Here is a 27,940-nt window from a genome sequence, read left to right as displayed (position 1 = left end):
CACAACTTTAACCCAATATTTTTTCTGGTGCAATCATCTAAACAGGGGATATATAACAGAAGAATCATCCAGCAGTCAGCAGAGAGGTAGGTCAATTAATGCTTTATGTTTCGATCGTATATACAGCAGCGACATTGAGAAGATTTCACAATCCACACGACACAGTGACACGGATCTACCACCACCATCAGGCCCAAGCAGATGGTGATGACATTTGACAGTTTGAGAAAACCGAATATACTAGTGTTTCCTACATGGCATCTGCAGACATTATCCCGTTCAGTCTGAACAGTTTCAGACGTAGAAAACCCAAAGCGGTAAGACATTTATCAAGAACATGTGACTCGATTCTCACAGTCACATACTCTGTCAGTGTCAACATGGTCAGGGCGGTGGGGTAGCCTAGTGGTTAAAGCGTTGGCTCGTCACGCCATGGTGGTTCAGATCTGGGTGCTATGTTGAAGCCCATTTCTGGTGTTTGCCATAGTTGCTCAGAATATTGCTAAAGAAGCCTATTAAACTCAATCATCAGTCAGTCAACATGGTCAAACAATGGTTTGATTTTTATGATGAGACAAACAAACTTCTTAGGCTTATACTTACAATGATACTTGGCATGGTGACAGATCTGTTGCTATATTGACTGTGTTTGCCGTAGTGCTCAGAATATTTCATAGATGGGATTATTAGTATGATGTAACTACCACAATGGTCTGATTTTTCATTTGTTAAAAATCTTTACCGAGTCACTGTGTTTCACAAACAGGACATTTTCCAGCCTTAATTGGTGTTCATACTATTAATGGTGAGATTTGTTTCCAATTCGTTAGTTTGACCAGGGAGTATATAACGAAGTGGTCACTCCTCTAAAAGTTACTACCAGTGTAGCCAATATGGCAACAGCGTAGTTTTTAAGATTGAGTCCGGTTTATTTTCAACAGCTGATTACATTCACTGAGTGTTGTGACAACTGAAAACCTACATAAAGAGGATAAGTTACCTCTTCTGTCACTTCATTTTAAATCAAATAATTGTTATTAGTGTCAGTATTAGTACAGTAGACTTGTAGTAAAGTTTCAAGTCGGCATGTTGTAGCTCACTGGCTTCAATTCTCCGTACACAGTGAAGAAAGACTAAATTCTATCGCTAAAAACTTCTTTCTTCACATATTCGTATAATTTTTAGAAGGGAAATATACCTTTAGTTGAAAGGTGTTTGCAAGTAATAGTGATAGTTTTATAACTAAAAAGAATTGTTAGGGTGTATTTGAGGTGTGTGCAAAATATGACATATTTGAGATCTGCCATTGAAATACTACAGGAAATATGGTTTTTGAGTGTTTCTAGTTATTGTTCTAAAACATCTTTCACATACACCTTTAATTTTTATGAGGGAATATACCATCAGGTGAAAGGTGTTTGCAAGTAACAGTGATAGTTTTATAATTTAAAAAATTGTTAGGGTGTATTTTGAGCGTGTGAAGAAATACGACATATCGCTGATCTGTTCTGAATCTGATCGCCATTGATGCTTGTGATGCTTGTGATGTTGAGTGTTTTAGTTCTAAAACTTCTTTCTTTCTTGTTGAGCTTAGTATTTGACAAAACTGGAAAGCGTGTTTACAACGGCTTTGTGATAGTTCTAAACTTTCTGTTTTGAGGGGTGTGTGACAGTGTCAGTCAGTTAACATTCTGTCAATGTCCATGCCATTCCACACATGCAATAAGATATCTGAATTAATTACTAATGCAAAATATGTCTCAAAGTAGATTTTTAAAAAAAGGACAGCTGATGTTAACACATGTGTTCCAGCGATAGTTTTCGCATTCTTTAACATGTTTGGGGAGGGATGGTCGTAGTGTATCATTTAGTGTATCATTTATTCTTTCTAATTCATTCACATATGTATTTCTTTCTTTTTGTTCTTTTCTTTATTTCTTTCATTCATTCGCATATAATTCTTGCTCTTCATTCATTCATTCTAAAATTCCGACTGATACAATAAACTGGCTGAAGTACTGTTAAACGCAGCTGAAGTTGCGCTGGGAACGAACCAAGTCACTGTGTGCGTTGGAGCATGACGAGGCACACGCTAATTAGTACAAATGGTAAAGAAAGCAAGCGAGTGACCTATCCCTGTTGTAGATTATCCCTGGTTTGACTGATATACATCTTAAGATTTTTGTCACCTATATGTGGGGTAGCCAGGTGATTAAAGTCTCTCTCATCTCTTTGAACATGTTGAAGACCCAGGTTGCCATGTGGGTAGAATATGTGAAGCTCATTTCTGTTATCTTCCCCATGATATTCCTGGAATATTGCTTTAAAAACTGAGTGAAAACATACTCGCTCTCACTCACTGGTTGCATACTTTCAAATCTTCCTGACTTGAATCTGATTTGCCAGTATCAAGTTTTGTCCGTCCTAGTAGTGATCCGATTAATTGAAATAATCGAAGATTGGTCGCAGTGACTAAGCGACCAAGCAATCGATCATGTTTTCTCATAATCGAACACAAACAATTCTGGAACACTTGTTTTCAACAATATTTTTCACAAGGTTGGTTTTGTCTGTTACATTTCATAAGCACTATAAGCTCGTTTCAAGTCATGATTGAATTTATCTTAAAGACACCAAGAAATTTATGTTCCTAACATACTAGTCATTCTTAAAAGATGTGAAATTTTGCCCAAACCCCCAAATAACTACATGTTTTTTCCATATTTTTGTGCATTAACAAATTTCATAAATGTAACCAATTATTTTCGATGATTGATCAATGAACCAATTATCAATTATGAGATTTTAACCAATTCCCAACACAAGTCCGTCTAACCAAAGCCTGGTACAATGGTATGGCTGTGTACACAAAGTTCTAGTGTCTATTCACGATCCCTAGAGCATATGTGAGTAAAATACTGTAATTGTATATAATTTCAATTTTTGGAAAGTTCAATTTTAGCTGAAAGTTTCAAACACCTGTTATGGTATCCAGTATGTTTTCACAACCAATAGACATTTCAAACTACCTGAATCATGTGAAACAATCAGGTATCCATCACAAATTTTTTGTGACAACCGAATAGACTTCATGCAATTTGTGATCAGTAGCTAGCGCCAACTGACAAACTGAACAAACATTTGCTGATTTACTAACTACTACAATCTCATACATGCCTCTATTCCTTTACATATTGTTTTGATGTTGGATTAATAAACAAATTGTTTGTTCCTACTTGAGTATTTGTCATGACTCTGACCATGAATATTTAAGCTTGGTATGATTATTGGCCTTACAATCTTTTTGCGATAAAAGCTCGAAAATTAATCCCACGCAAAAATAACTACGATTACAGTATTCATCCCCTTCAAAATTAAAAAAATGTTCCACTTTCAACAAAATATTAGCTCTTGGGTAATGGGAATTAAGATACTCATGGTTTTCTTTGATATTCGTTGGTTCCATTTTGGAATGATATACATAAGGAGCTATTGTTAGCTAACTATGTTCATGTAACTCTTGCTCTTATTGTGACTCCCTTTGGAAAATGGGTAATGATTCCCTTTAGAAAATATTCTTGTGATATCAATGACTGTATCAACATGATCAAACTGAGCATCCAACATCGTGCTTAATAGTGAATGACATATGTTTAAGGCCAAAGAAAAAAATACTTGTTTGTTTATCCCTTTGCAGCTCTTCACAAAATATAGGGTAGGTAGGAAGTATAGCAATAATAACAGCATGTTCAGTGAAGCACAAACATTTTTCATAATGGCACAATACTGGTGTCTGACTGCCAGGATTAACCCTTGAAAACTAAGGAGAAACATTTGGAGGCCTAAATGATCAGCTGATATGGAAAGGTACATTTTAGAACTCAAAATATCTATGTGTCAAAACAATAAACTTTAACATGTCTAACAACATCGTGAAGTGTGCTTTGTTATGTTGTAATGTAACATAATTTCTCATTGCACGAATAATCAATCAGACCTGTTTTTAGCATATACTGTTTTTGTGGACACTCATTATTTAACAATAACAAACTGAAAGACCAGAAACACAATTCTTTTTATTTTCGCCTTACAAGTATTTATCTGTTTGAAGTGCAAGTAATTCCATACCTGTTTTGAATGATGACAGAAAATGGAAGGGGGCACCAAAAGTCCCAGGAAGCTACCAAAGAAGAAAAGTCAGCATTACTCCTCCTGTATGTTATACCATGGAAGACTGGCTCAGGAGAAACTGACCGGGATCTCCATAGCAACGTGTAATCCAAGTGTTGAAGATGATGACAGGATTATAGATAACACTGATTCTGACAAAGGTAAGACAATGGACCAAGCAGTTTCTCATGCTTATGTACCGCCTCCGTGGTGTAGTGGTTAGAGCGTCTGCCCAGAGAGCGGAAGGTCGCGAGGTTTCGATCCCCGACCGCGTCATACCAAAAGATGTTAAAATATGGTACTTGTTGGTCCCTGCCTGGCGCTAGGGATTAATGGGTACAACAAGGACTGGTCGGCTCGGAGTCAGTATAATGTGTCTGAGTGGGGTATTCATGCTTCACTGCGGCATGGTATCTCAGTGGGCTAGCACTATAAAACCAGCTTAAGTCTGGGCTAGTACAAGCAGCTGCACATACACATACACACGCATGCACGTCGTCATATGAGCGAAATATTCTCAAGCACGACGTAAAACCCAATTTCACCTCACCTCACCTCACCTCATGCTTATGTAGTGTTCAGCATTTTCAGTCTTTGAAATTCTTGCTTGTTCACTGGCCTGAGACTTCAAAATTGTCGAGACTTCAAAATTGTACCAAGGGTAAGTGAATGTCCAATGTTATCCAATGTATATGTTTATGGCTATATGATTATGAATATAATCCCTGTGCTTTCAACATGAACACATATATCATTCTCACAAGGAGTGAAAGGAATATCTCTGGTGGTCATGACACATTAGCAGAAAATGATCCAAGGGAGATAATGATCCAAGGTCTGCAGCAGATTTCCATTTTGGGTTTTAGATATTGTAATTTGTGTTTTAACATGTTTAACTGAAACAGTATCTGTTTAACTTTAAGTAACACACCCATTTCATTTATTTACATAATAACCATTGATCCAGTTGACAAACAAAGGTGTGTTTGAGGGTCTTCTATCAAGTTTGCTGAAACTGCTATTTGTCTGATCTAATTTTGAGAAGCACATATTTCAAGTGGCATTTTTAATAAAATATTCCAAACATGTTAAAAATAGAGAAAAAATATGCATTTGATAATCTTTCATATTTAGTTTTACCCAGTTGCGTGTGTGTATCAATTTTGGTTCTGCATCCCTTTTGTATGAATGACAGAATCTCACTCTTGACCTTTTTCCATGTTTTTCATGTGACATTTTCATTATTTGAATAAAACTTTCTAAACATGCTAAAAAAGAGAAAAAATATCCATTTGATAATTTTATATTTTTTTTCCAGATGTGGGTACTTTTTAAACCTCAGGTACAGGTGTGTATCAGTTTTGGTTATGAAGCTAATGTATGAATGACAGGATATCTCTTGACTTGTTTCCAGAAGTGTCGAGCCATCATCGCCACAGGAGGCAGCACGTGGTGTCTGACAGGATGTCCTGCAACTTCTGCAGCGTTGAGTTCGCTGCCCGCTGGGCACAGGTACTTGTTGCATTCGTTTGGGATCATTTGTCAGTGTTGTGATGCTCAGTTTTATGTCGGTTGGATTTACAGAATTTCAAAATAATTTACTAACAATTATGTGTTTGACATTGTCTTAGCGTGTTGTTGTTATGGCTACGCATTCTTGTCTATTAACCCTGAAGATCTGGGTTAGAATTGGTCTTCAGCAACCTATACTTGTCGTAGGAGGCGACTAGCGGGTTTGGGTGGTCAGGCTTGCTGAATTGGTTGACACATGTCATTGTATCCCAGGTGCATAGATCGATGCTCATGCTGTTGATCACTGGATTGTCTGGTCCAGACTCAATTATTTACAGACTGCCACCATAAACATGATAAAGCTGGAATATTGCTGAGTGCGGCATAAAACTAAACTCACTCACTCACCCGAGCTTTATTAACCTGATTGTCTTTTGGGGTTTGTCATATATTCCTGCGTTTGTTTGACCAGAGTGGTAAATGTCTCCCACATCGCTATGCACTCAGCGACATAATGTTTTTCGAAGCGACATGAAACCAAACTCTCTATTTAGTCTCCTAAGTAACAGCCAGTTCACCTAGGTTTAGTGCAAAACTGACAACAGCTGTCTCAGAATATAAATTATCACGTTTGTTTAGTAATAATATGTAAATTTGTCACATGTTATCAGATCTCTTGAAATGGGAGATATGCATATCTAAAGGGCTTATCATACTTTTGCCATCGTGTGCTTCATGCACCCATGGTTATAAAAAATGTATGCAAATTAATTGCATCACATGGAAGTAATAAAAGTTTTCATCTGATTTAATCAAACTATGAAACTTTATGCTGAAACAGCAGAAAATTATCAGGTATTTATTGCAACAGATGTCAGAATATATTTTTATTGAAATGTGCCACGTTTTCCTCATATCTATGTATAGCGTTACTGTTAACGACTTTTTAAAGATGGTTAAAGTGAGCTTCAGTACCTGGTGTACTTTTGTATTGAAATATAACTATACTCAGTACTGTCATTTCTTAACTTTGTTGCAATGTCAGTTCTGTTTAAGACAAGAACGCTATTGAGCAGTATATTTCTATACAGAAACAAGTGCAAGACAGGCTCATCTGAAAGTGTCGCTCTTTACATTCACCATGGTAACTGTGATAAAATGTTTCTATTTTCAGAAAGAGCATTACAAATCAGATTGGCACAGATACAACTTAAAACTTCGACTCAAAGGATCTAATTTGGTCTGTGAAGACGAGTTTGAGAAAATAGCAGGTACTTGAAGGGACATATACTCGCGTTACATAAATTCATGGATTACCTTGATTCATGGATGCTCGTAATTGCCACTAAATCTTGTTACCCAAATCACGTTTGATGTCACATAGCTGTACTGTTTAAGTGCACACCCTCTCACGCTTCTCTGACAAAAATGTTCCTAATCGCTCCACTACACGTCAGTACAGTCGCGTAAATGGTCATGCTTACTGTAAACATGTAACATATGTTACATTTAGGATTACACTTTCTTAGTAAAGTACAAATTCTAGTACTTTTTGGGTTTAGTCCCATCAGGGATTCGAACCTACACCCTCAGAGACAGGCACCTATTCGCCAGCACACAAAGTCAGCCGCCTAACCCGCTCAGCCACTGTGACTTCCACAAAACTGGAAGTCGGATAACTGGTAGTCTAGACTGCCGACTTTGTTTACCCCTCTGATAAGTGTAATTGGCACGGCTCCCACGTTGCGGTGGTTGAGCGGGTTAGGCAGCTGACTATGTGAGCTGGTGCCTGACTCTGAGGGTGTGGGTTCGAATCCTGGGTGGGACTAAACCCAAAAAGTACTAGAATTTGTACTTTACTACGAAAGTGTAATCCTAAATATAACATATGTTACATTTGTCCACTTTCTAAATGGCATTGTGTAATCATTACTGTAAACATATCTGAGATCACCAATACAAAATTATAAGTTCATCTAAAATCAAATTACATGTATATATATATATAATTGATTAACGGCAGGGTGGTCACAGGCTCACTGACTTGGTTGACACATGCTGTCATATCCCATTTGCATAGATCAATGGTCATGCTGTTGATCACTGGATTGTCTGGTCCAGACATGATTATTTACATTCCACCAGCATATACGGTAATATACGGTAGCTGAAAAGTGAAATATTGCTGAGTGCAGCATTAAATAATGTAAACAATATTGATTGTGATGAGACATCATGACAATGACATTCCAGAGAGATGTGATATCTGTTTCAAATCTGTAAGAGCTTACATTGAGAGAGAACATTACAGACAATTACAAATAAACATTACAGCAAACATTTTCAGATTTGTCTAAATGTTTCTGAGTGTCTGAAGCCCTGAAACTTTTAACATTTGAGACCTCTTTATTAAGCTGTGGGTTCTAAATGAAATTGATGGCCCCTGAATACACAATAACAACTGCAAATCTGAAAACCAACGTTTATCTCCAAATAAGCACTATCCATCCAAGATGGAAGCCCAGTGGATATAAGCAAGGGCCCACTGGCAATAATTGGTAATAATTTTGTTTATCATGATGTTACCTGTGTTTGCCATGGTAACATGAACATTTGCTGTCATTCCAGGTGATGTCTCGAGCATATCAGGATCGGAGGATGAATCAGAGCTGTCTGACACAGACACTGATACCGGGGGTGGAAAAGGGAAGAGCAAACCTATGGCAATACCCCAGCATGTGAGGGGAGCTTCAGCACACAGTGGTACAGACAGTGAATCAGAGGGAGGCTTGACAATTGAAGGAACAGCCAGGAAATACCCCAAAGTCTATTTTAAGAACAAAGATGGGGAGCTAATTTCTGTGTTCCGATGCCTCCTGTATCATAAAAAGGTGAAGACAATCACAGCAAATATTTTTGAAAGTAACGCAAGAATTCAATTCAACTTTATCATTCAATGACTCCTTTGAGATGCTTTTACCCCCACAACTTGTTTCATAATGGTGTAAGAACCTATAATGAAATGTTGCTCTCATTGTAATAAATCCATATATTGTTATAATTCCTATATGCCACATGAGACAAAATATATTCAAAGTTTTGTGCTCAGTCTCAATTATATGGAAATAAGAATTGTTCAGCACCAATGTTATAAACAGTGGGGACGGTGGGGTAGCCCAGTGATTAAAGCGTTCACTCAGCATGCCGAGAACATGGGTTCGATTCCCCACATGGGTACAATGTGTGAAGCCCATTTCTGGTGTCCCCTGCCATGATATTGTTGGAATATTGCCAAAAAATGGTGTAAAACCTCACTCACTAATAAACATTGCTTTTTTTACTCATGAAATCTGTCAGGAAGATTCTCAGCTATTTGATGTACAAAACACCTTGACATCAATGCAAAGTTTGAATGTGATGATATATGTTAGTATGTTTCTTTTCAGAAACCCCCTACCACCCAGCAAGAGCTGATAGCCACAGCTACTGATCTGCCCCGGAAAACCAAGTGGGCGATCTGTATGACAGCTGGCGGCCATTTTGCTGCTGCAGTGTTTGAGGGGTAAGTGACAGTACAAAGAGGATATGTAGTGGCTGATGTATTCGGGTAGGGTCAAGTGCAAATTTATCCGAGTCCGATTATATGGCCCTACACGGGTACCCACTATAGGTCTCAAGAGTTGGATACAAACTGTCAATGGAGCCCATACTTTGTCCATTAATGCAGTGGCTACCTGCTCAAGAACATGTGCATTGTGCATACGTTTTATGTTCATTCCTGATAATGTTATATGTTAAAAGCAGCATTAAAACCAACTCACTGACTCTCCTTTCTTCTGGGAGCGAGTATGGTTTTACATTGCTTCCAGCAATATCACAGCAGAATTGGGCTTCAGACATGTACACATGTGGGGAATTGAACAAGGGTCTTCAGTGCCAGCTCACTCTTCTTTCTTCTATTAAATGTGAGTGAATCTGGTTTTACGCCGCTTTTAGCAGTTTTCCTGCAATATCACAGCAGGGGACACCAGAAATGGGCTTCACACATTGTACCCATGTGGGGAATTGAACCCGGGTCTTGATGATAAGGAACTGAGTAAATTCATGTGACGTTTTCAGAGAAAATTTGGTAGCCCACAAGACCTTCCATCGATATGTGGTACGGGCAAAACGTGGAACGGCACAGGGCAGTCGAGACAGCCAGGGGAACGCCCCCAAGTCAGCAGGTGCCAGCATTAGGCGCTATAACGAGGCAGCACTCATGCAGGTAGAAACACTTTGTAGAAATGTTCACTTGGGCCTGGCCTTGATGTAAGTTGATCAGTTGGCTGTTTTACTAGTATGAACCCATCTACAGTGGAATGCCATTGTGTTGAACTGTGATGTGTCAAACATGCAGTTGTCTCGAAGTATGAGCTTGGTCCATGTTTATCCTTTCTTTAGTCATCACTTTACATTTGTTTTTGACATTGTATGGTAGAACATATGCTATATTTTGGATTACACTTCCTCAGTAAAGTTCAGATTCTAGCAGTTTTGTTAGGTTGAGTTCCGTCTTGGATTCAAACCCAAACTCTCAGGATCACAATTGCCAGTACACAAAGTCAAATATCTAACCCACTCTGCCACTGTGGAGCCTTATAACTGTACTTTACTGAGATAGTGAGAAAGTGTAAACCCAAATATAACATATGATACATCTGACCACTTTCTTAAATGGCATTGTGTCTCATATATGTATTTACACAGGTCCCTTCAATTGCTCATTGACTGTAGTTTTAACCAGGATTACATAACCATGTGTTATTGGCACAGACACTTCTAATTATAGCCAGTAACACATTTCCACATTGTGTTTTCAGGAAGTCCAAGATCTCCTGGCCACGTGGTCTGACCACCTGAAGAAATGTGACCTCATCTTCCTCCGAGCCCCAAGCTTCAACAGACAGATGTTTTATGCCGGCAAAACCCCGCCATTTAAGAAGGATGACTTTCGCATCCGAACAGTACCATTCCCAACACGTCGACCAACTCTAAATGAAGTTAAACGAGTTCACCAAATGTTGGCATCGGTTGAGTGTTATGGTAAGACAGAAGTCCATATTACTTGTTGCCATGGTGCCAAGTGCCATAAACATCTGATTGGCTAAAGTATCTATACATCTCTAATAATAAGGCCACTTATATGTCACTGAACTCCACGTCGCACATGCATGCACTAAGTTTATACAGCATAGTGGGTATGATTTTAATGATTAGACCTATGGGCTTTGCCAGGAAGTGTGTGGACAAAAGACAGTTCATATGATTTATTTACACGTTGTCAAATGCTATTTTCAGGTGAGGAGGTAAATGTAAAAAGATTTTCTGCCTGTGTCACCGCTGCGTCACTTCAGTCCTGAGACAGGACGACTGGAGATTGTATCTGACGACGTGTTACGTCGATCACCACGGAAATTGAAAGACAAAGATTTAAGTGTGTCCCCACTTGCCGCCTCCCCCAAGTTTGTTAGTGGGAGCCCCAGCAACAAACAGACGGGCAAGTTCATTCTTCCAGGTAGGTAGGCATAGGCTATGATACTAATCCTTAAAAGTTTGGACCTGTATAAAAGAATACTTGTGTTGACTGTCATGGTGGCAACAAGGGCATGGGTACCCTAGCTATTCAAGGTGTTTTGTGGCTTAGTGGTTATAGCACCCGGGTTTGAGTCCGCACATGGGTACAATGTGTGAAGCCCATTTCTAGTGTCCCCTGCCGTGATATTGCTGGAATATTGCTAAAAGCGGCGTAAAACCATACTCACTCACTTGTGTGCACCCATTCAGTGGTTGAACAGTGGCATATGTCAAACAAAGTCTCTTGCCTCAGGCTGAAAGTTAAAGTGCCCTATGATCTTTACTCATATTGTCAATCACATAAATTTTTTCACTCATTCACACATTGTGTGTCAATTGTCTTGAGACCCGTGAAGGTCCGGGTTTGAATTGATTTTCAGTAACCCATGCATGTGTTAAGAGGCGACTAACGGGATCGGGTCGTCAGGCTTACTGACTGGGTTGACACATGTCATTCTATCCCAGTTGCGCAGATCGATGCTCATGCTGTTGATCCCTGGATTGTCTAGTCCAGACTTGATTATTTACAGACCGCCGCCATATAGATGGAGTATTGCTGAGTGTGGTGTAAAACTAAACTCACTCACTCACTCAATTGTCTTGATTACTTACCAAGTTACATATGAAACTTTCAGAGTGTCACATGACTGTCACATGACTATCACTTAAGATCCCTTCCTCACTGCTGTTTGTTTTGTCCGGATCAGATTACTTGCTTTGTGAGGACAATCAACCATCATCGTCAGCAACGTCAACCGCCAGTGAGGCCGACCTTGTGGAAATGGAGGAAGCCATTAGTACCCTTGATCTGCAGCCGTTTGAGCATACTGGAAAGGGGCCACGCAGGAAGAAAAACAAACGGAAGCGACGGCCATCTTTGAAACATCAAGTAGAACCAGAAGGTGACATGTTTGGTGAGTAATTCTATCATGTGCTGTAGGAGAGACATTATCTGGCAACTTTGCAGCAGAAATGTTTTTCAAGTTTTATTTCAACCTGTAAAGCCAAAATATTTACCTTGCAAAAGTCAAAGTAGAACATTTGTACCTGGTGTTTAATAGGGCTGCCCAATATAACCGGTTTACCGGTATTTAACGGTTCGGACATGAAAACGATACGTATTGCGATATGCTGATCGAAAACCGGTATTTTGACATGCATTCGGAAAACTTTGTAACACTCGGAAATCTTCGGATATTTCCGTTTTTTAAATTGTTCCTTTCCTTGTTTCATTTGTGCCAAACATTATTTACATTTATCTTTTGCCATGATTAAAAGTTTTATTAAAGCCTAATCAAGCATTGTGATTTTGTTGTGTTTTTGCTTTACAGATCAAGCATTAACTCGATTATAAGTAGTTTTTTTGTTAAAAATAATTCTTGCAATATATTGCAATACATATCCCAATACATGCTTTCGCATTGCAATATATCACAATACGAAAATTCCCTGCAATACCCACCCCTAGTGTTTAAGTGTGTGTGCCTGTAAGTATGGTTAAACACCGCTTTTAGCAATATTTCAGCAATATCACATTGGGGAACACCAGAAATGGCTCTCACACATTGTACCCATGTCGGGAATCGAACCCAGGTCTTTGGTGTGACGAACGAACACTTTAACCACAAGGTTACCCAACCACCCCCACTGGTGTCTAAGGTAAACCATGGCAACCTGTTTATTTTTCAGCTGAAGAAAGATACCACCTACGTAACGCCTTGTACACTGCCTGCAAAGTCGGAGACAAGAGTGCTCTCCGCAGTTTGTTGGCCATCTTCAACCACCCAGCAGCTAGTATAGACAGTCCCCTGACTGACGACACGGCACCACAGGGGGAGGAGGGGGCACCTGTTGTGTCAGGGGAGGCACAGGTCCTGTCTGTAGAGGGAGATGATGGGGAGGAAATATCCCAGGCAGATGGTGCAACAAAGTCAGAAGGAAAAGAAGACATTCCCGATTCTGGTTTTGAGACCGAAAATTTCAAGGAGGAGAGTTTCCATATTGGAGAAGGGGATTATGAAATCAAAGTGACGGACTGTGGAGACACTGTGTCAGAGAGTAGTAACAATTTTCAGGATAATGTGGAACAAGTTGATTCCTTGAAAGATGAAATTGTAGATCCTGACAGACATAAAAATGGTGAGTCTTTGGAAAAAGAATTGTCAGAGAAGATGCCAAGCACAAAACCTGCAGCTCTGCCTGGTCTGACGATAGGTCTGGCCCAACCTACCTTTGAGTTATCTCCCCTTATTACAGCTGAAGTGTTGAACGAACCTTTTGGTGACAACAGCACGACGTTGCTCCATGTGGCGTCGAAGGGTGGCTATCCATCCCTGATCCGACTGTTGATGAAGGCAGGTGCTGATCCCACAATGAAGTAAGTGTCCTGGTCTCTTCTTACCTATGTCAGCTGATAGAGTAGTACCTTTACATTTAGTTCTGAAAAGTTTAAATAATAATCATTCAAAGAGGGAACCCAAGAGTTATAGAGGAACCTTTAAGAGTTTTAATTCCTACTATTCCACAACCGAAAATAGAATGAAAGCAGAATTGGGTTTGAATATTTTTTTAAATATTGACCTGAAATATAGTTATGTGTAAGCTTAAATAATTATCATTCAATGAGGGAACCCACGAGTATTAAAAGAACGATCATTTTTAATTCCTACTATCCCACAAGTGAAAAGGTAAAGAAAGTGGAAATGAGGAGAATATTTTATTGAATATATGCATGTACTCTGAGCCTGTAAGCGTGGTAAGAAAGATAAGTAGAATTCAGTGTACACAGAATGGTCTGAAAATTAATCCTAATATTCTGCCGGTGCCATATCCATGCTGATGGTTTTACTTTATACAGGGCTCCAGATAACTTTTGGGGGTGTAAGTGTACTTACACATCATATTGCAAGTGGAGGTGTACTGAGAATTTTGAAGGAGTACTGGCATGTTTTTGTGTGAGTGAGTTGATGTGGTTTGTCTGGACGATTCATCGATCACTATTTCCAACCATGTATTTGTATTTGAAGACGCGTGAGAAATAACTGAGCGACTGTGTGATGCGCGAAATGTCAAGTCCGACTGGATATAAATAGGAACAGTGTAGTTTTTAGCCAATCGAAAAATAGTGACGCACATCGTTGCATGGCAACGCAAGTGATTCCTACTGTCGGGGTTTCCTTATGTGTCAAATCGTGTTTCGCAAAAGAAACTTTACAGCAAGTATTTATCGAAATAGATTTCCATTTGCAAGATAATGCGGAAATTAAATACTAGATGTGCATGCGAAGGAAATATTTATGTCGTGCTTAATTTTGATACGCATTGAAATCTTATATTATGTCGTGCTTAATTGATTTTGAGACGTACATTACGCATGTGCGCTTCTTACCTGTAGCCCTGCTTTATACATTATCTCAGTGTGAGTATTTGTTTCTCAGAGACAAGTTTGGCAAGGTGCCTTACTCTGTCACCACCAGCAAAGAGACGAGGAATGAATTCCGTAGATTTATGGGAGAGTTCCCGGAGAAGTTTGACTACAGCAAGGCTCAGGTAGGTCACATTTGACATCACAGCTCACCTGTCTCGGGTAGATGAAGACAAACATCAGAGCTCACTTGGCTCAGGTAGATGATGTCTGACAACATATCTCACATGGTCCAGGTAGATGACAGCAAACATTATAGCTCACCTGGTCCAGGTACATGACAGCTGACATCATATCTCACCTGGTCCAGGTAGATAACAGCTGACACCATAGCTCACCTGGTCCAGGTAGATGACAGCTAACATAATAGCTCACCTAGTCTAGGTAGATGACAACTGATATCATATTTCACCTGGTCCAGGTAGATAACAGCTGACACCATAGCTCACCTGTCTCAGGTAGATGATGTCTGACAACATATCTCACATGGTCCAGGTAGATGACAGCAAACATTATAGCTCACCTGGTCCAGGTACATGACAGCTGACATCATATCTCACCTGGTCCAGGTAGATAACAGCTGACACCATAGCTCACCTGGTCCAGGTAGATGACAGCTAACATAATAGCTCACCTAGTCCAGGTAATAGCTCACCTGGTCCAGGTAGATGACAGCTAACATAATAGCTCACCTAGTCCAGGTAGATGACAGCTAACAGGTAATAGCTCACCTGGTCCAGGTAGATGACAGCTAACATCAGAGCTCACCTGGTCCAGGGTCAAGAATTGCCTCTACTACCCAAATCTGCTGATTAGTTTAATGTATTTTAGTTTATTACATTCATGGTCTTTGTTTCTGGTTATGAGAGAATGAAGAGACTAACATGTTTTGGTTCTGTACCAGCCTAACTGGATAAATGAGTACTTCAGCTGGCCTACACACTTGTTCAATCCTGATGTGGATAACGGCCGGTTTGATGATGTCGGATTTGTTATGTGACTTCCTGTTTGTCCCAGATCCCTTGTGCACTGACACCCGAGATGGAGGCACAGAAGCGGGTTAAGGACGCTGAGAAGAAGAAGCAACAGAAGAAAGCCAAACAGGAACGTCTCAAGGTAGACCATCTCAGATTGTCATAGCTCATCGTGAAGTAGTATGTTCAGTCCCTTGCTGCTACTGTAGTAGTAGTAGTAGTAGTAGCTGTAGTAGCAGCAGCCGTAGTAGTAGTTGTAATTGTAGTAGTAGTAGCTGTTGTAGTAGTAGTAGCGATAGTAGCAGTAGTAGTAGTAGTAGCAGCACCATTAGGGATTTGTAGAGCACCTGTCTTCAGATACTTAGGACTGCCTAAAATTTAATGATGATGATGATGATGATGATGATGATGATGATGATGATGATACACCAGGGAAGAGAAGTAAGGTATACTTTGGATATGTTTGATTATGCTTACAAGAAATTCAACAAGAAACATGGGTATTTCTTTGACCTGTTTGAGTACTTGAGTGGGAAACTCCTTGTTATATTATTTTGTTATATATCTGAGACCCAAAGATATATAAGGGTTGTAGAAAACTGCTTTGTTCTTTGCAGGCTTCTCAGTGTGTGTTAATGTTGCACACTGCTTTATATTGGTGCAGCTTAGTGTGGAACTACTGTTGCACATTGTGCTGGCATGTCATTGTGTGGCCGAAGGTGTTGTAACTAACTATATCGCTCCAGCTCAGCACAGCTCAACTAACCTTGCCACACCTAACACAGCTCAACTCACCTTGCCACACCTAACACAGCTCAACTCACCTTGCCACACCTAACACAGCTCAACTCACCTTGCCACACCTAACCCAGCTCAACTCACCTTGCCACACCTAACACAGCTCAACTCACCTAGCCACACCTAACACAGCTCAACTCACCTTGCCACACCTAACACAGCTCAACCAACCTTGCCACACCTAACGCAGCTCAAATAACCTTGCCACACCTAACACAGCTCAAATAACCTTGCCACACCTAACACAGCTCAAATAACCTTGCCACACCTAACGCAGCTCAAATAACCTTGCCTAACCCTAGCGCGAGCTCAACTCACCTTGCCACACCTAACACAGCTCAAATAACCTTGCCACATCTAACACAGCTCAAATAACCTTGCCACACCTAACTCAGCTCAAATAACCTTGCCACACCTAACGCAGCTCAACTCACCTTGCCACACCTAACGCAGCTCAAATAACCTTGCCACACCTAACACAGCTCAACTCACCTTGCCACACCTAACACAGCTCAACCAACCTTGCCACACCTAACACAGCTCAACTAACCTTGCCACACCTAACACAGCTCAACCAACCTTGCCACACCTAACGCAGCTCAAATAACCTTGCCACACCTAACACAGCTCATCATAGCACATGACAGTGCACCATATCCACCTCAGCCTGCACAGCTCACCACAACCAACCCACCTCACCACAACCAACCCACCTCACCACAACCAACCCACCTCACCACAATCAACCCACCTCACCCCTCACCACAACCAACCCACCTCACCACAACCAGCCCAGCTCACCATAACCAACCCAGCTCACCATAACCAACACACTTCACCAGCCTACCTAGTATACTCATGCTCCAATTAGCATCACAGTACACTATATCATCTGCCCGCCATGCCTGAACACTACACCCATCTACTACACCCATCCACTACACCCACACCTACCCATTCAGCCACCACACCAACAATCATGTCATCAACATCAGTTATCGTCTACATCAATTATCCACTGAACAAGTGCCATGATTTAGCTTGAAAGTTGCTAACTACGGTCTTAACAACAAACCTATAAAACTTGCCCCTAATGGTATGCCTCTAAACCCACTCTCCTATATGCTAAGACACTCCCAACTCCAAGACCTACTAATTAGGGCTGCAATATTACATATCGCAATACATGCTTTCGCATCGCAATATATCGCAATATGAACATTCTCTGCAATACCCACCCCTACTACTAATCATGTTCTTTCTGTCACTGAAGAGGTGGTGGTGTAGCCAAGTGGTTAAAGCACCTGCTCATCACACTGAAGACCTGGGTTCCATTCCCCAATGGGTACAATGTATTTTGGCCTTAATGATATTGCAGAAGTATTGCCCAAAGCAGCATAAATCCAAAGTCACACTCTGGTGCTAATCACATGTGCAAGTCTCACCCATATTCATTTATTTTCAAATCGTATTCAGTGCAGAAATACATGTGGATATGATGACCTGATTTTGTCTTCCTCGCAGGAGAAGAAGGTGGAGATGGCCATGGCAAAAGCAGAGGAGGAGGAGAAGAAGCGATTTTTGTCACTCTCCGATCGAGAGAAGGTAACTATCCCAACACATCATCCCAACTGAGGATCAGGGCTTTTGTTTGTTCGTTTGTTATTTGTTGTCTAACACGATCCCTAGCAATATTCCTGCAATATAGCGACAGTCTGTAAATAATTGAGTCTGGACCAGACAATCCAGTGATCAACATCATGAACATCGACCTACGCAATTGGGTGAGGTGAGGTGAGGTGAAATTGGGTTTAACGTCGTGCTTGAGAATATTTCGCTCATATGACGACGTGCATGCGTGTGTATGTGTATGTGCGGCTGCTTGTACTAGCCCAGGCTTAAGCTGGTTTTATAGTGCTAGCTCACTGAGATACCATGCCGCAGTGAAGCATGAATACCCCACTCAGACACATTATACTGACTCCGAGCCGACCAGTCCTTGTTGTACCCATTAATGCCGAGCGCCAGGCAGGGACCAACAAGAGACATATTTTAACGTCTTTTGGTATGACGCGGTCAGCTACGCATTTGGGACATGATGACATGGGTCAACCAAGCCACGAGCCTGACCACCCGATCCCGTTAGTCAGCCTCTTACAACAAGCCTGGGTTGCTGAAGACCATTTCTAACCCAGATTTTCATGGGTTATCTGGTCTTCAGTGTTTGATGCTTGTCTTAAGAGGTAACAAATGTTTTTCTGTAGTCTGACTTGCTGACTAAGTTGATGCATGTCATCCATGGCTTGATGGGCACATTTGCATAGTATCCTTGGACAAGATACTTAGATCCACATTGTCTCCGTTCACCCAGCTGTAAAATGGGTACCCGTGAGGATGTGCTGGCAATGTGCGTGTTTAGTTCATAGCGCCTAACAGGCAGCATGGCTGTATGATCCCCAGGGAGTTGAAAAAGTTTGGGAAAGTATGACAGTGTCCTATGACCGGGGATAATAATGTATGTAGCACCACGAGCAGGCAATGAGCCTGGATATGAGCGACATATAAGCAGACTATTACTATTACTATTTCCTGGCTCTGACTTGATTGCTTACAGAAAGCCTTCAAATTGCTGGAATATTACTAAGAGCTTTGTTAACAAGCAACAAAAAATACAAAACATACTCATCAACAACTAAAATGGCTGTGTTTGTGATGGTTTTCTATTTGGGAAAATTGAAATTTCCAAATATGGGATGATTGATTATAGAAATCTGACATCTGATTGGCACAAGATTCCATGCATCCTTCATTTAGATTGGGCAATCAGAGTTTGCTCTCATTTCTCCAGATGCTACATTTCAGAGATGTTATTGTATCTTGATCCAGAGAGGTATTGTCCCTGAGTGAAAGATCTGGTTATAATGAGGTTGTTCCCCAACTGTCATCTGGCTTCTTTGTATGTACACAACGAACTTGTTGAACCATGTACACTCTGAACTTGTTGAACCATGTACACTACTTAACTTGTTGAACCATGTACACTACTTAACTTGTTGAACCATGTACACTCTTGTTGAACCATGTACACTACGAACTTGTTGAACCATGTACACTACTTAACTTGTTGAACCACGTGCACTACTTAACTTGTTGAACCGTTGTTGAACACTACTGAACTTGTTGAACCACGCATACACTCTGAACTTGTTGAACCATTACACTACGAACTTGTTGAACCATTACACTACTGAACTTGTTGAACCACGTACTGACACTACACTCAGAACTTGTTGAACCATGTACACTCACTGAACTTGTTGAACCACGTACACTTGAACTTGTTGAACCACGAACTTGTTGAACCACGCACTTGTTGACCGCGTGCACTCTGAACTTGTTGAACCACGCATTACACTCTGAACTTGTTGAACCACGTACACTCACGAACTTGTTGAACCATTGCACTACTTAACTTGTTGAACCATGTACACTACTTAACTTGTTGAACCACGTACACTACGAACTTGTTGAACCACGTACACTTCACGAACTTGTTGAACCATGTTGATGAGAGAAACTGTTTTCCTTTCTCTAGCGAGCACTGGCAGCTGAAAGAAGGATCTTGCAGCAACAGGAAGTGCAGGGAGCAGCGCCATCTGTTCTCAGGTAACCATGGTAACACTTGTATTACATTATACTTGTGTTGAGTCAAAACCAGGACCAGACAAGCATGTAGGAAATACATATCAATTATTGCCAAGCATGTGGGATTGGCAGGGAAAATCTCCCTTTCATGATCTTTTCCAAGTTACTCCATCCTCATCTTAAATGTCTGAATAGGCCTCTTACGTTGGACTGTGCACAGCCAATACAAGGTATAGGTGTATAGCCAAACATTTGGCACAACTGTGTAGCCAAACACTGAACATAGGTGTATAGCCAAACATTTGGCACAACTGTGTAGCCAAACACTGAACATAGGTGTATAGCCAAACATTTGGCACAACTGTGTAGCCAAACACTGAACATAGGTGTATAGCCAAACATCTGGTATGGCCAAATATTGGGCCCTGGTGCACAGCCAATCACACTGTGTGACCAAATACTAGACCATCCAGTGATTGATGTCATGAGCACAATTTGGGACATGATGACACACAATCAACCAAGCTAGTGAGTGACAGTCCAATCCAGTGTCTCGACTATTACGACTAGAAATCCATTGCTGATCTTCACAGTGTCTACCAGCTGTGAGGCAGTTCAGTATTGTGAATTTAGATCCTCCTTATCAGTAAATGTGAATCTCATTGTTACTGTCTCCGACAAATATGTTGCTGATGGCATAAACTCACAGTGATATTTTCTGTTTCAGTCGCTGCTATCAGTGCGGGGCGGACATGACAGGGAAGGTTCCCTTTGAGTACAAAGACTACAAATTTTGTACTTCTAAATGTTTACAACTACATCGTAAAAGTTGTGCAAAATCTTAACACAAACTGTTTCTAGGTTTCTAATATAATGGAGATAAACATCATGTGTTGGCCAATTTCCAGGTGTAATTGAGTATTTGAAGCACAGGAATTCATTTGGCACCGACGGCGTCAGCAGTGGAATGTCATCAGCCGGACGTTTCGGCTGTCTCCCATGGTAGCATCTGGAACTGCTCATTTGTGACGTCATTCGGACTTTACGTCACAATATCGTTTAATGACGTCATCACAGCTGACGATTAACAATACAATGGTGTGAGCGCGATGTTTGTATGTACTAATACGCAGCGAATTTCCGGGAATCGAATACCATTTGATCACGTTTTCAACCAATCAAATTAGAGAACACAGTGACTTTTGGTGTACAATACAATGTTGTTAGCCTGGCAAACCATCCCAAACATGTGAACAGCATAATGTTGAAGGTTACCAGAAACCATTCCAGGCGTGGGTTAAGTGATGGGTTAAGTTGTTGAACTCTCATATCTTCCTGTCAGTTAAGTGCATATTTGTTCATTCCATGTAAAACATGGGTCAGTGGAGTAGCCGAGTGGTTAAAGCGTTCGCTTGTCATGCAAAAGGCCCGGGTTGGACTCCCCATATGGGAACACTGCGTGAAGCCCATTTGTGGTGTCCCCCACCATGATATTGCTGGAATATTGCTAAAAGTGGCATAATACCATACTCACTCACTCACCCATATAAGACACAGGTCAGATGAAGTTTTTTTGAACCCAAGAGATTTCCTCTCCTTCTATACTCAGTGTATTCACATGTTCTCCATGCTTGTTGTAGTTCAATCCTTAATGTCCTTGTTTAAAGATAATTTCAGGTTGAAATGATTTTAATATTTGCATCTTACACAAAACTGTGTTGAAATACAGTAAACAATGATTGTAACAAGTTCATATTGTACCATAGTTCGTTATGCTCATCTAAACTTAAGCCCATTTCTGGTGTCCCCTCTGTGATATTGCTGGAATATTGCTAAAAGCCACGTAAAACCATAGTCACTCACTCGTCTAAACATAAATATACAGCAAGTGGACGGGATACAAGAAAATAGGTTATGATATCCGTTATTTCACGATGAATGTCAGTTTGCTATTGCACTTAACAGAATAAGTAAAGTCTTAATCTCGCATTAATTTTATATTGGCCTACATTTCATGGAGAGAAAAGATCATTTGTTTTATCATCTAAGTGTTTTGAACCAAACAAAGATACTCCATGTTGTTACCCTGCAGCTTGGCAGTACATGGTAAAACTGGCACTGATCAGCTCAGAGTGTTGGGAATTGGTTAAAATCTCATAATTGATGATTGGTTCATTACAACCGATCAATCATTGAAAATAATTGGTTTTCGTCATTTATCAAATGTTCCTGTTATCTTTGTTAATGCACACACACAAAATAAAGAAAACACAAGTAATAATTTGTAATTGGGTCTTTGCAAATGGCAAAATCCATTGGCAAATTTCGCATATTTAAAGGATGATTAGTATGTTAGGAACACAGATTTCCTGGATTCTTTAAGATAAATTCAATCATGACTTGGAACGAGCTTGTAGTGCTTATGAAATGTAAATTTAATGACACAGACAAAACCAACCTTGTGTAAAATATTGTTGCTGCAACAAGTGTTCCAAAATTGGTTGTGTTCGATTATGAGAAAACACAATCGATTGCTTGGTCGTTTAGGCACTGCGACCAATCTTCGATTATTTCAATTAATTGGACCACCACTACTGTGTCATTATCTTTAGTAACCCATGCTTGTCGTAAGAGGCGACTAACGGGATCGGGTGGTCAGGTTTGCTGACTTGGTTGACACATGTCATCGGTTCCCAATTGCACAGATCGATGCTCATGCTGTTGATCACTGGATTGTGATCAATTTTGTACACACGCATTTGGGACTAAGGGGGGTGGTGGTCATCAATTTTGTTCATGAAAATATGTTAAAAATTATGCTTAGAAATTATGGGTAGGGGAGGGGTGGTCATTGATGTTGTACATGACATGCAGGGGGGTCACTTATTTTGTACATATATTTTAGGGGGGGTCATTCACATTGTACATGCTTCTCCATAAAAAACATCTTATAACACACACGCATGCACGCATGCACACACACACACACCCTTTATGCCAAAATACATGTTTTGAAGAAACCAGCTATGTAATACGTTGTTTGAAGTCAAACTGTTTAGTGATGTTATTCCCAGTAAACTTTGTAGTTGATACAGTGTAATGTCAGACCAGTGTGTTAAATAGTGTCAGTCTTCTGGATTGGTGACCAGATGGCTATGGAAGTTTGAAGGTAGTATCAAATTTCACCAGCTTAAAAAACACAGCTTCTGTTTCCAGACATGTTGTTTTACAAAGGTATCAAAAACGTAAACCTAAATGGCATGTCATGAGTCAAATATTATAAAGGGGGGTAACTCACAACCATACAAGTTTATATTTATATTTTTGATGGCCATATTCATCTACAGAAGCAGAAGCAGTATGTATATAAACAAAAGAGACATGCATAAAATATTCTTTCAAAATCTTCAGCCAGACCGTCATTTTCTTAGCCGTGGTCTAGCCAGTTGGCGGCCATTTCACACACTGTGTCAGATGTAATATTACAGATGTACATGCCAGAGCTGATTTGGCAGAGGTAATACACAGGGGTGGAAATAACTTTAAAATTGCTAGTGTACTCCGGTACAGTGGCACATGTAAAATCACTTGCCCTGATAATTTTTCCACTATACCGTCCGTTTTCTTGTTGATTTTTTAAATAAACAACATAATTCATATTGGAAAGTCAACTGGACACCGGTACAGTGTGATATAAAAATTTGCTTGCCCAACAGAAAAAAACACTGGACTCGGGCGTCGGGCAATGGGTTATTTCCACCCCTGAATACAATAGATACAGTGCCAAAGAGTGAAGACTGTTTGTCTGACCTGAAGCATTTGAGTGCAATAATGTGTGTGCTTCCAGAGTCCGACGGCTTCCCTGCACATTACAGGCATTTGTTAATGTTATGTTTCATTTCAAATTGATTTCAAATTTCAATTCAATATGAGTGAGTGAGTGAAAAAGAAAAATGTTTTTATTTTGCATATTGCTGAATTACAGGGCATCAGTAATCGTTCACTAGTGTAAATGTAGCCACTTTTGTCCACTGTTCTTAGGCATTCCATACTGTTTAAAGGTTGGGTAGATGAACTGACTGACTGAGTTTAGTTTTTATTGTCATGAGTTCTTTTAGCAATATTGGCGAATTCCAGCTTTAACATCACTGTTCACATGCGGGGACATTGGGTCAAGAATGAGGACTATTTTTATGGATATACAACTTCTTTATTCTGTATAGGCGACGCTTTTGACATAGATTCTAATGTCGTTGTCAAGCAAGTAGTAGGTTACTGTGATTGCCATGAGAATGAGTTTGGTTTAGTGCTGTTATTCCAGTTATAACAGGATGTCTGTTAAATATGGGAGGAAAGTGATGTTTCTGGTGAGTGAGTGAGTGTATATTTAACTGGAGTGGAACGTATAAGAGAAATCTTTATTGCTCAACATATTACCTGTACAATCAGAGAGACGATGTGTGTGGTTGTGTTGACAAGTCTAACTGATATCATTTCTTTATGGATAATATTTTTCTATATAACATCGGGTTAATATTTGATATGTTGTTTCCAGAATATTAATTGAGCAATCAAACCAATAAAAATGTGCTTACTAAGCATTTTTTCTGTCAGAAAGACATTTGCTACTCCTTGGATAAACTTGCTTGTTAGACATGATCTACATAAATATTAATCTGTTTTCTGTTTTTCCATTGATCAATTGGTATGATGGTTATTTTCTTAGATATATTTGAAATTATTCATCAATCAAATCAGTTACCCTTCATTAATAATTTGTTAACACCTGAATTGTTTTCAAGGTATTACAGTTTCGCTTGTGCCAAACATTACATTCGCATCCTTGTAGTCTTTAGTGACCTTCACATCATTTGTTGGGTTTCTGTGTTTCTGTGTCAGTTATTTAAATATAAACATTATATGTTTCCTACTCACAACCAACAGGAATCTGGAGCCCCTGCATCTAGCAATATAGCTGTAATCACCATCCCAGCATTACTTGTATTTTAAGCCACCAGCACATGATTGTTGTGCTTCACTGTGAGCTAGTCATTATCATCATTTAAGCGAAGTCTTTAATTCTGCGAATTAATATTTTTTCAAAGAAAGAGGGTGATACAGAGATTTATCGTGACCTGCTCCGAGGCCAATTGACCTAAGATTTACAGCATGTGTCATTAAATGTTCCTGATTGGGAAATCACAAATTTTTAAATATTTCGAATGTATTACTGCCTTTAATGATAATTTATGTACAAAATACAATGTTTACATACCCCAGAGTATAAGAAAAAAAACCTGCTTTGAACACGTTTCGTTTCCTAAATGACCAGGGGACCTGATATAGAATAAATCCCTGTATTAAAAAACTCACCAACCTGCCATAGTTAATAATGACCTGAATAGCGAAACACATATTTTAAGATATTTTATGGGTTGCATTACCTGTTTTAGAAACACTCTCTGAAGGACATCAGTAGAACCTGAATCTGCTCACTGTTAATCAGTTACATTTCAGAAACCATATCAAATGTAGATGTCTATTTTTCTATATGAATTCTGTGTATTAGTCATGTTTTTTTCATAAATTGATGACTTGTATTTTGTGTATGTTTGTATGATATATATATTTATAAGGAAATTGTCAAATTTAAAAAGACAATTTCATACTCTTACATGAAGACGATATTGATGATCATTGGTTGTGGTTTCATTTCTAACAAATCAGATCGGCAAATAGACATTGTGGTTTTTTTCCGAATTTCACAGACATTTTTGTTACAGTTACAGTGATGGAAGTGACCTGGCCAGTGCTACCAATAGTTTAATATATCTATGTTGACTACAAATCAGTCATTACATTGGGACAGGGTTTGTCTTTCAGTAACCATTCCAATCACCAGCTGTCTTATGTTCCTTATATATTAAAAGGTGGTGGAGTAGCCGAAGTGTTAGCTCATCAAAAACATGGGTTTGATTCCATAACTTGCTAAACTGCATTTGAACACTTGTTGTTATGGTAGTAATGCTACTTCTGTACTTCTAAACCCCATGTGAGAATGGGGGTATTATATATGTTGTTTAGTGCCATAGTTCTCAACCTGTTCCTAATGTTCCGATTTTGCTGCCATTGGGAACCAACCGAAACTGACAGAAAGTGTAAGCATAATAAACAGTTTAGTTTTGTTCACGCAAGACTACCTAGAAACACTACCTACAAACATACCCGTGGAGATCCGGGTTAGAATTGGTCTTCAGTAACCCATGCTTGTTGTAAGAGACGACTAACGGGATCGGGTTGTCAGGCTTGCTGAGTTGGTTGACACATGTCATCGTATCCCAATTGTGTAGATCAATGCACATGTTCACTGGATTGTCTGGTCCAGACTGGATTATTTACAGACCACCGCCATATGGCTGGAATACTGCCGAATGTGGCGTGAAACAACAAACAAATGATATAACCTACAAACATGGAGGCTGTTGTCATTAGGTTTGCACTAGTCCTTTTCTTTTCTAAAAGAGCCTTCATTTCTGTGACACACACACACGCACTCCGCACGCACGTACACACACACAAATGTTAGGCATGTTGAAAACCTGTGATTGTGGGTTGGAATAATGAATTATTCACCCCATTTGTGGTTTTAAGCTTTGTCAACACCATACCCATGTGTGTGGGTTTCACCTTAGTGGTAGACATCGTGAACATGCTTCACTTTGGGATTCCCCCATATGGAGCTACAGTACCTTGACCTGATGTTACTGGAATATTGTTAAAAGTGGTGTTAAACCCAACTCACTCACTCATGAATGTGGAACCAATGTATCATTATGATGAGTTTGTTTTTGTTATTATGATTATTATTACTTGTCATTGTGGAGAATTATGTGTATACTGAATGGCATGTGTGTTCATCACTCATCATAAAGGTATTGGTATTCAACTGTTGTTGTCATATACAGTAAACTATCACTGATTGACCAGGCGTTGTTATTCTTTTCAAGAAGAGATAAGGGTAGCCTTGTGGTTGAAGGCTAATAACTTGAGGGTAGCCTGTGGTTGAAGGGTAATAACTTGAGGGTAGCCTTGTGGTTGAAGGGTAATAACTTGAGGGTAGCCTTGTGGTTGAAGGGTAATAACTTGAGGGTAGCCTTGTGGTTGAAGGGTAATAACTTGAGGGTAGCCTTGGTGGGGTTGAAGGTGGTAAGGAACTTGAGGGTAGCCTTGTGGTTGAAGGGTAATAACTTGAGGGTAGCCTGTGGTTGAAGGATAATAACTTGAGGGTAGCCTTGTGGTTGAAGGGTAATAACTTGAGGGTAGCCTTGTGGTTGAAGGGTAATAACTTGAGGGTAGCCTTGTGGTTGAAGGGTAATAACTTGAGGGTAGCCTTGTGGTTGAAGGGTAATAACTTGAGGGTAGCCTTGTGGTTGAAGGGTAATAACTTGAGGGTAGCCTTGTGGTTGAAGGGTAATAACTTGAGGGTAGCCTTGTGGTTGAAGGATAATAACTTGAGGGTAGCCTTGTGGTTGAAGGGTAATAACTTGAGGGTAGCCTTGTGGTTGAAGGGTAATAATAACTTGAGGGTAGCCTTGTGGTTGAAGGATAATAACTTGAGGGTAGCCTTGTGGTTGAAGGGTAATAACTTGAGGGTAGCCTTGTGGTTGAAGGGTAATAACTTGAGGGTAGCCTTGTGGTTGAAGGGTAATAACTTGAGGGTAGCCTTGTGGTTGAAGGGTAATAACTTGAGGGTAGCCTTGTGGTTGAAGGGTAATAACTTGAGGGTAGCCTTGTGGTTGAA

At 39.9% G+C, this 27,940-nt stretch overlaps 1 protein-coding gene and 1 long non-coding RNA gene across 2 annotated transcripts; one reads left to right on the top strand and one right to left on the bottom strand.

Annotated features, from left to right (window-relative positions):
• Positions 1-96: 96 nt before the first annotated feature.
• LOC124287111 (ankyrin repeat and zinc finger domain-containing protein 1-like) lies at positions 97-22,222 on the top strand. The gene is made up of 17 exons (XM_046723601.1): positions 97-317; positions 4,148-4,331; positions 5,585-5,682; positions 6,857-6,953; positions 8,311-8,573; positions 9,129-9,244; positions 9,802-9,949; positions 10,545-10,791; positions 11,045-11,239; positions 12,006-12,212; positions 12,988-13,675; positions 14,736-14,847; positions 15,740-15,838; positions 18,019-18,099; positions 20,090-20,160; positions 20,867-21,015; positions 21,360-22,222. The coding sequence occupies exons 1-16, from the start codon at positions 255-257 to the stop codon at positions 20,982-20,984; spliced, it is 2,787 nt and encodes a 928-aa protein (XP_046579557.1). The 5' UTR covers positions 97-254; the 3' UTR covers positions 20,985-21,015; positions 21,360-22,222.
• Positions 9,321-26,030, bottom strand: LOC124287122. The gene is made up of 3 exons (XR_006901196.1): positions 25,921-26,030; positions 25,599-25,601; positions 9,321-9,331 (listed from the first exon to the last, which is right to left on the bottom strand). It is a non-coding gene; the product is annotated as an uncharacterized LOC124287122 (long non-coding RNA).
• Between the last annotated feature and the right edge of the window lie 1,910 nt (positions 26,031-27,940).

Source organism: Haliotis rubra, unplaced genomic scaffold (genome assembly GCF_003918875.1).
Source record: "Haliotis rubra isolate DU_JTF1 unplaced genomic scaffold, ASM391887v1 Scf1105, whole genome shotgun sequence".
Taxonomy (NCBI): domain Eukaryota; kingdom Metazoa; phylum Mollusca; class Gastropoda; order Lepetellida; family Haliotidae; genus Haliotis; species Haliotis rubra.
Note: the sequence above shows the minus strand (reverse complement) of the source record. Positions and strands in the feature narration are given on the sequence as shown.

Excerpts from the sequence above, each read along its gene's own strand:
- LOC124287111 (XM_046723601.1), top strand. The coding sequence starts at position 255 with ATGGCATCTGCAGACATTATCCCGTTCAGTCTGAACAGTTTCAGACGT. Across the intron at positions 6,954-8,310 it reads CGAGTTTGAGAAAATAGCAG|GTGATGTCTCGAGCATATCA; the intron begins GTACTTGAAGGG and ends CTGTCATTCCAG. Across the intron at positions 11,240-12,005 it reads GGGCAAGTTCATTCTTCCAG|ATTACTTGCTTTGTGAGGAC; the intron begins GTAGGTAGGCAT and ends TGTCCGGATCAG.